Source organism: Zophobas morio, unplaced genomic scaffold (genome assembly GCF_036711695.1).
Source record: "Zophobas morio isolate AGI-343-1 ecotype UQ-CSIRO unplaced genomic scaffold, CSIRO_AGI_Zmor_V1 ptg000046l, whole genome shotgun sequence".
Lineage (NCBI taxonomy): Eukaryota > Metazoa > Arthropoda > Insecta > Coleoptera > Tenebrionidae > Zophobas > Zophobas morio.
The window spans coordinates 976,077-984,656 of NW_026972151.1; the positions used below are offsets into that span (position 1 = coordinate 976,077).

The 8,580-nt window shown below is 30.7% G+C and overlaps 1 protein-coding gene across 1 annotated transcript; it reads left to right on the forward strand.

Annotated features, from left to right (window-relative positions):
- The first annotated feature begins 137 nt into the window (after window positions 1-137).
- Window positions 138-8,183, forward strand: LOC135142016 (band 7 protein AGAP004871-like). Its single transcript, XM_064073648.1, has 8 exons — window positions 138-174; window positions 229-314; window positions 6,813-6,913; window positions 6,960-7,115; window positions 7,168-7,265; window positions 7,316-7,477; window positions 7,758-7,923; window positions 7,981-8,183. The coding sequence occupies exons 2-8, from the start codon at window positions 257-259 to the stop codon at window positions 8,101-8,103; spliced, it is 864 nt and encodes a 287-aa protein (XP_063929718.1). The 5' UTR covers window positions 138-174; window positions 229-256; the 3' UTR covers window positions 8,104-8,183.
- The last annotated feature ends 397 nt before the right edge of the window (window positions 8,184-8,580 follow it).

The window sequence follows — 8,580 nt, forward strand, 5'->3', positions numbered from 1 at the left end:
TGTTGTTTACTTGTTCCTTTTGTGATGGTTTATTATTGGAGAACAAAAAGTTTGTTTTCTTTTCACACTTTTAATATAAGCGGATCTAAATCGACTGCTGCACGGTTTTCTGTCCGTCGATTTAGTCTATCTTTAACGAACAGACGTTGTACAGGCTGAAATCCATCATCACTGGTGATCCGTTTTTCGTTCAACGACTTGTAAATAAAGCTGCATTGTTTCCAGCAGAATTTTGATTGAAAAGTAATATAGTTTGATGAGTGTCGGGTGGAAACGGACGGATTCTGGTGGATATGAGTGTTTCTTAGAGTACGGTATGCACTTTTAAGTATTTTCCAAAACGTCGTTTATGAAATTAATCCAGCCTCTTTATTAAAGCAAAAACACGGTTTTCTTCGCCTTACGTCCATTTTTTAAAGCTTTATTATTTTAAAACTTACTGACATATCTATGTTTATTTTTGGTTGAAGCTTGGTGCATTGATATAATAATAATCTACATACTGTTTTCCCGATTTGTTTTTCTGTACCTGGCTGTTTTGAAAAGTATTTTTTATGTTTCCCGGATGTATAATTAATTTATAAATAATTTAATCACACCAAAAATTTATCGGTAATTTAATAATATAGGTATATTATTGTCATATTTTTATCCTAGCATATGGATACACCTTAAAGTAACAAAAAATAAAACTTGTAGAATGAAATTTTATAATTTGTTTTAGATTAGAACCACATAAAGAATATTTTTTGAAATTTGGTAAGACACTAAAACTATATTTATTAGTCCCATTTAAAAACTTAATGACATCTCAAAAATTTATGAAGTAGTTGGTTAAAACATGTACCAATGTAAATGTATTGTAATAGTGTATTCTGTTGTGTCATCTTTTTGAGAGCTGTTTATATAGGAGACCCAAAAAAAATTACATATAAGGTAAATTATTTTATTCATCAAATTATGGCTTGTTTTCTTTTCCGCTGCACATTTTTCGTAACATTGTAAAACTAAAATAAAATATAAAACATGTAATATACAATAACGCTTTCATTGCACACAGAAATGATTAATATCGTAGTAGGGGTCTTTTTTTTAGAATATTTTTTATTTTGTGGGCAAAATTTGACTGGGACAATGCAATTATTTACTTTGGGATATTACGTAGAAATGAATTGTCTTAGGAACTTTTTATGTATATGTATTGCCTTTCGTGGTCTATTTTAAATGTGAAAATAACTTCTAGAATAATAATAATAATAATATATATAATAAATCTAATCTGAACTATTAAAATATTGATATGTACCTATATTGCATGAGAATTGTCAAGAAAAAAACACACATACTGAATATATGACAAACATAGGACTACATAAGTACATACGATGGATACATTATGTAACTTTCACTAGTTTAACAAAAAAATAGCAAACGATAGTAAAATATGTATATAATGTATAAAATCTGTGAGCTGTTTTTCGGAAGTATTTTTGACATAAATATTGTAAAAATGTTAAGACTGAAGTTTTCATAAAACGCAAAACCTGATAAAATGTTAATTATACATTTATCAGTATTCATTAAACAAAGCTTCTCTCTAATGTTGCCCTAATTTTTCAGTTTTACGAACAGGTGTTTTAATTTTAACAACTATTTAAGCAAAACACCGGAAACCTGGCGTTGGAACTTGAGCTGGCAGGTCCGCTTCTAATAACTGTATACAATAATGATGGAAATGCGCTCACCTATACCAATGGATGCGCCCATGGTACAACTTAGAATAAATTTAAACTTTCAAAATTGAACATCTATTCTCTCTTAAATAATATTCCTAATTATTTTTACAATGTACGTTTATTTAAAACTAATCGATTACCCTTTCTTTTTTAATCTTATTGACTAAAACGAAAACTACAAAGAGGAGCAATTGTAGAGTCTTCGACGATCTATTCTGTGAAAGTATAAGTATACAAAACTCATTTGACATAGATCTTGTAAATATTTTATTACTTAAGCGGCTTAAGCTTAACCTACATGACCTGACCTGACCTTACCTGACCTGACCTGACCTGACCTGACCTGACCTGACCCGACCTGACCTGACCTGACCTGACCTGACCTGACCTGACCTGACTTGACCCGAACCGCAAGGATTATTACTGTTCATTGTTGCCATAATGGAGCTGTATAGTTTTACTAGATATATGTGAACTGAGTTAATTAATAGAATAACCTATTTGACCTATAAGGGTGCTTTGGTTTAAGCCGCTTAAGTCATAAAAGTTTTACAAGGTTTTTTTTTTTTATCTTCAAGTGATTTTGTATATGTATGTAAGAGTTCAAAAGTAGAAAAAGCTAAATGAAGTAATTTTCTAATAAGTGTCTTGGCTCTTTATTTGTGTTTTTTTTTTGTTTATCTTCAAGCTATCTTTTTTCCTTTAAGGTACTCTCGCCTTTTTTTTAATTTTTAATATTTTCAAAAACTTGTTTTAATCTAATTACTTCATTGCCTTTTCAGCATTACTAAATATCAATATATTTCCAAGAAATTTCACAACTGCATACCAAAATTTCTCTACCAGTCCTGTGAATTTTTGTTTTCATCTACATGATGAAACATTATAGTTATGTAGTTCTACTGCCTGTTTAAGATACTTATTTTGAAATCAGCAGTAAATATTTTATTTATTCATCAATGTCATAAGAACGTGCTCAACGAACAAACACCGGAAATACAAAATCTAATTAAAACTCATAACAAGTTTTACAAACCAGGCAATCCCGTTACTCTTGAAAGCGGTGTTCCAATATTATTTTCCACGTGAAACTTCAGCCACTGTTACACACTTACTCAGGTCTTTATATGAGAACATAAAATTCGTCAACATATAAAAGTTATTGATCAGTTTTTCACGAAACTTACATTCAAAATTAAATTTTATTTTGCTGAGTACTGACAGTTGCAATATGCTACCTTTCTTATAAAAACCTTTATTGTTGAAACTGATGAAAATAAGGAAAGGAAACCACCTTTTCATTTATTATGCCTTAAAGCTTACTACTTTTTATAAGTGATGGATGTCCCAACCACTCCAAAGTCTACATAGTGATGCATTTTGTAATCTTTTTATTCACTGTAGGTATTAGTCATTTGCAAACGTCAAGACACTTACATTTTTCTTATATTTGTTTGTACAGAGTTATTAATATTTTTCTCAAAACGAACAGCTACGAAACTGCTATTTCTAATATGTAAAAAAGTGGTCGAAGACAGAACTTCCCTCGCCCCTAAAGTTTACTCAAACAAATACAGCTTCGAAAAATTATAAAATTTAACATGGAGAGTTTTATTTTTTTTATGATGACTCATATGAGCTAAAATTGATAATTATATAAATGGATTCTTGGAATACAGGTAATGAAGCATCGTATCCACATATTTCTAACGAGTTTTCCCATAAGCAAATTATTTAATGACTTCATCAACATTTTTGCGATTTTTGTTTTGTAATAACCTCTGTTAAGTAAAAACCAGTGGCGTAAATAACGCCCCACAGCTTCTGTGCCGCAGTGGCGCAAATTCCAAGGCCCACACAAGGACCATTATGAAGCATTATTATTTACAACAGATAACCAACGGGAAAAAATGTATTCTCAGTTTCTCGGCACATGCTTAACTTCAACTGTTTATGTTTATACTTCAAAAGAATTCAATTACTAGCACATTCAGATAACAAGCGCCAGCAGTTACATGCATTTACGTTCAAAGAAAACAAAATTTGATTCATTTAATCTCCTCAACACAGAAGAGAGGACTAATTAATTAATGAAGCACATTCTGTTTTTTCCCAAAAAACTTAATGTCTAGCGTAAAGACTACACGGATGCATAAATCACACATGAATTTTTTGGGAAGATCATAAACGAATAAATTTAGATTAACGATTTATCATGGTTTCTAACTAAAACCCTAATAAAACACGATTTCAGTGCATTCGATTTTACAATTTCAAAGTTAAATTGTAAAATGTTGTAATACAATTTTGATTTTTTGCTCAAAAATCTGGATGTCTAGGGTAAAAACTCAACACGGATACATAAATCACACATGAGGAAGTATGTAATTCACACAAACGAAAAAAATTTTGTTTAATGACTTACCATGCTTACAATAACCTTAAAACGTTTGCAAAATTTCAAAGCATTTTAGTTTTGCGGTTTCAAAGTTAAATCGCAAAATATTTGTATACGATTTATTTTTTTTTATAACACCTATAAGTTAAAATAAAGATGTGTAGACTATTAAAGTACGGATAAAGAAGCATGCTATGCGTATATTTATGAGTGAGTTTTTATGTAACAAAATTTTGTGATGACGTCATCAACACTTTATCAAGAACACATATATGAATTGGAATAGATGCCGTGTAATACCAATAATAATAACTGACCCCTTCTTCATCAATAAAATAGACTGCCTCATTCATTTTTTTTTTTTCAATCGACTTGTAAGTAAAAGTACATAATTCTAAAAAATTTGAACGCATTCATAAACCACAAGTATAGATTCATAATATTTAACGTACTTTAGGTAGGATTTATAAGGTAAAATTTTCAGATGACGCTTCAATTTTTTGGGAGGGGATAAACGAATATATTTTGATTAACGGTTTGCAATACTTGCAAGATATCAGAATGTTTAACGGTCTCAATGTTTTTATACTTTTTTTTTTCCAAAAATCTGGATATCTAGGATCAAAATTCAACACGGATTCATAAACTACAAATGGGTATCTTATTCAATAAAATTTAAATAACGTTTATTATTGTAAATTTTGTAAATGACGTCCCATTGTTGGGGGGATGTTAGACAAATTTTGGTAAGCGTTTTACCGTCTACATGATGTTCCTTATGCATATATAAAATTTGACGACAATCAGTTCAGTAGTTTCGAAGATTTTTTGTTTAATAGAAACTAGCACACCACAGGAAGAATGTTAAGACTGCGTTCAAAATCGCCACCATTCTTAATTACCGTTTAAAATGTAACAGAAGGATATTTTTTATTTTATGCTGTATATCGATGATTTTTTAGTTCCTAAGCATAAGTTAAAGAAGTATTGCAACGAGTTTATCGGGCAACTGACTACTTTCATCTTTTCTCGACGTTTCAGGACCCCTAGAATACGAAAATGTTGATCTCGCATTTCCGTCTATCCGTCTGTCTGTTGTCTGTGTCAATTTTTATTATGCAAATAACCTCCTAAATTACCGTACCGATTCTCGCCAAATTTTTTATGTATATTAGGAATATCATGTAGATGGTAAAACGCTTACCACTACCGCCAACAATGGAATGACGTCATCTCTAAAATTTACAATAGCAAATGTTATTTAAACTGGATTAGATACTCCTGCATTTGTTTACGAATCCATGTTGAGTTTTTATATTTTGTTGAATTACTTTTGCAGGGTAACTCAAAAAAATTAATGAATGAGCCAACCTCTTTTATTGATTAAACCAAAAATGGCCCACCCTTTTTTCTCGAAAATGTGAGTATGCAGTAGTGCTATTAAATTGGTATTACACTGCACCAATTCAAAATGTTATGTGTCTTTGCTGTTGATGACGTTATCACAAAGTCTTGTCATGTGAAAACTCGTTTGAACATACGCATAGAATTTAATACTTTAACAGTCCACACAAATCTCTGTTTTAACTTTCTCTAGACGTTATCATAAAAAAATAATTTCGCAAATTAATTTTTATAATTTTTCGAAGAATTTGTGTTGGTTCGCCTGTATTTCAGAGGCTAAATAATTTAAATCAGTTTTTTAATTCTTTTTCTTGAAGCAATTACCAATGAATTTTAATTTCTTTCTAAAATTTAATCTACACCTACTAGAAATTAGAATCACTAGAATAAGTATTAACATCTTCCAAAAGAAAAAAATCTTTTCATTCGTTAATTTAAGAAGGGTAATTGAACGAAATCTTATTCAACCAAAATTCTATCACAGGATTACATCTTTGTTTATCACTATCACATTAGATTATTGTTAAAAATATAATTTGTCATTAATAATTTAAATTTTCTTAGGTAATAAGATTTTGTAATGCCGTGATCAAAATTTTAGTCAAGTTGAAGTTTCAGTTTTGACAACTACAACATAATATAACAATGATAACAACAATATCGTGTTCCCAGAATTTCAAAAAACAGTTAAATATGCCGTTAAGTAATTATTCAAAATAAGAGCATGCTATTAAAAAAGAAACATCAGGGTATCCTGTGACATGTTATACAATAAACACATTTTTAACAATTTGATGAATGAGTGAGTGAGATTAACAAACACATTATAATAATCACTCTTCTGTAATCCACATCTAATCAATAAAGTCATTGAATAAAGTCTAAGAAAAATACAGACGTTCATTCTATAGGAGGTTTTTTTTATATACATTTTTGAATTGCAGACACAGGGGCATGCCAACGTATAATTTGAAGTTAAAATCACTAAAGAAAATTTTTAAATGAAATCATTATTGGTTTTATGTCATCATCTCCATGACACTGAAACTAAATGTTACCGTCTTTCCAAATCATTTTGTTTCCTTTTGCATCTTTTTTTTTAAACAGCATATATTATTCTTTGTATAAATATGAATCACAAAAAATAATTATCCTAAATTATATTCATTTATGATACACGTACACAAATTTTAACACCTAATGACCACACATTGTGTTCTAATTCTCCAAACAACTCATCTAAAAATTAGAGCACAACACACTTGTCTTTGCAGAAAAGGCTAACAGTATGGGATGCGTAGAATACGCAGCTACCTTTGGATCTGTGATTCTTCTAGTCATGACTCTACCTTTTTCGCTATTTTGGTGCTTCAAGGTAGGTATTTTAACTACCAAACAATTTAAACAAAAATAAATTGTAGGTGGTACAAGAATATGAACGAGCCGTCATTTTTCGCTTAGGACGCCTTCGAACAGGAGGCGCCAGAGGACCAGGAATTTTTTTCATCTTACCATGTGTCGACAGCTACTGCAAAGTAGATTTAAGAACGGTTTCTTTTGATGTTCCGCCACAAGAAGTCTATATTTTGGAATATACACAAATTATATTTTTACCACCTGTATTTATAGGCTCTCACTAAAGACTCCGTAACCGTAACCGTGGACGCTGTTGTTTATTATCGAATTCAAGATCCTTTGAATGCTGTCACGAAAGTAACTAACTATAGGTTGTATACATTGTTACATCAATAATTTCTTTGAATATGATTGTTTGCAGCAACTCTACAAGACTGTTGGCGATGACGACTCTGCGTAATATTTTAGGGACGAGGAATCTTGCAGAAGTGCTATCAGATCGTGAAGCTATTTCTCATGCCATGCAGACGAATTTGGATGTTGCTACCGATCCTTGGGGAGTCAAAGTTGAAAGAGTGGAAATGTAAATGCAATGCCAAAGTGTTAAATATATATTTTTATAATAAGGAATACAAGAAAGAACGATTTCCGCTACAAACCATCAGTAAAACGGGAATAAAACGCGATACAATATCATCTTGAAAAAATACTAAGCAGTTTCTAGTGAATTAATACGTTCGGGGTTACAAATTTTTAATTTTTAGAGTTGAAAATTTTATTATACATATATATATTTGGAACAGTTCTGCTATCTACCATAGATAAAAATTTGATACGTATAATTTCATAATAATGTATTCTAGAAAAGACGTTAGTCTGCCTCAACAACTTCAAAGAGCTATGGCCGCTGAAGCTGAAGCTTCCAGAGAAGCCAGAGCGAAAGTTATAGCGGCCGAGGGGGAAATGAAAGCGTCAAGAGCTTTGAAGGAAGCTGCCGATGTTATTAACGAGTCGCCAGCGGCGTTACAAGTATTCAATTTTTGTGCATCTATTTGTACGAAACGAATTAACTGTGATTGTTTTTAGTTAAGATATTTACAAACTTTGAATAATATCTCGGCAGAGAAGAATTCAACCATTATATTTCCGTTACCCATAGATTTAATAAGTTATTTTATTAATTTTCATAACGGTACTCAGATTATTTAATAGGCGTATGTTGTTATTAGAAAAGAGTGTATATTTACTATATACAACATGTCTATATAGATAATAAAATGTATGCAAAATTGGGTTTTTAAATTTAATTAGTTTGGTGAACTGTTCCTGTTGTAGAACTTCTGCCTGCAAGTCTGTAAGTTGCTCTGTTTGTGACAAACCTTTTAAACTTAAATGTGTAGGTACTTCAAGCACCGAAGCTAAGCGAATTCACCTTAATCAGGTCTTCTTTGAACATGCAAACAATGTATTCGTGTTTTCCGACATTAATAGAATAGCTTAAGACATGTAATTTTTGACCTGCAAGATGAAATAAAAACGTTAAAATCATATATTCTTACTCATCCGCCAATAATTTCAGCAGCTTCTATGTTGGACATTGAAAAAAATTGTTCAAGAAGTTGCTGAGTATGAAAAACGCAAATGCAACATAATTATATGGTTATAAAAAAGAGAATACAACGTTAA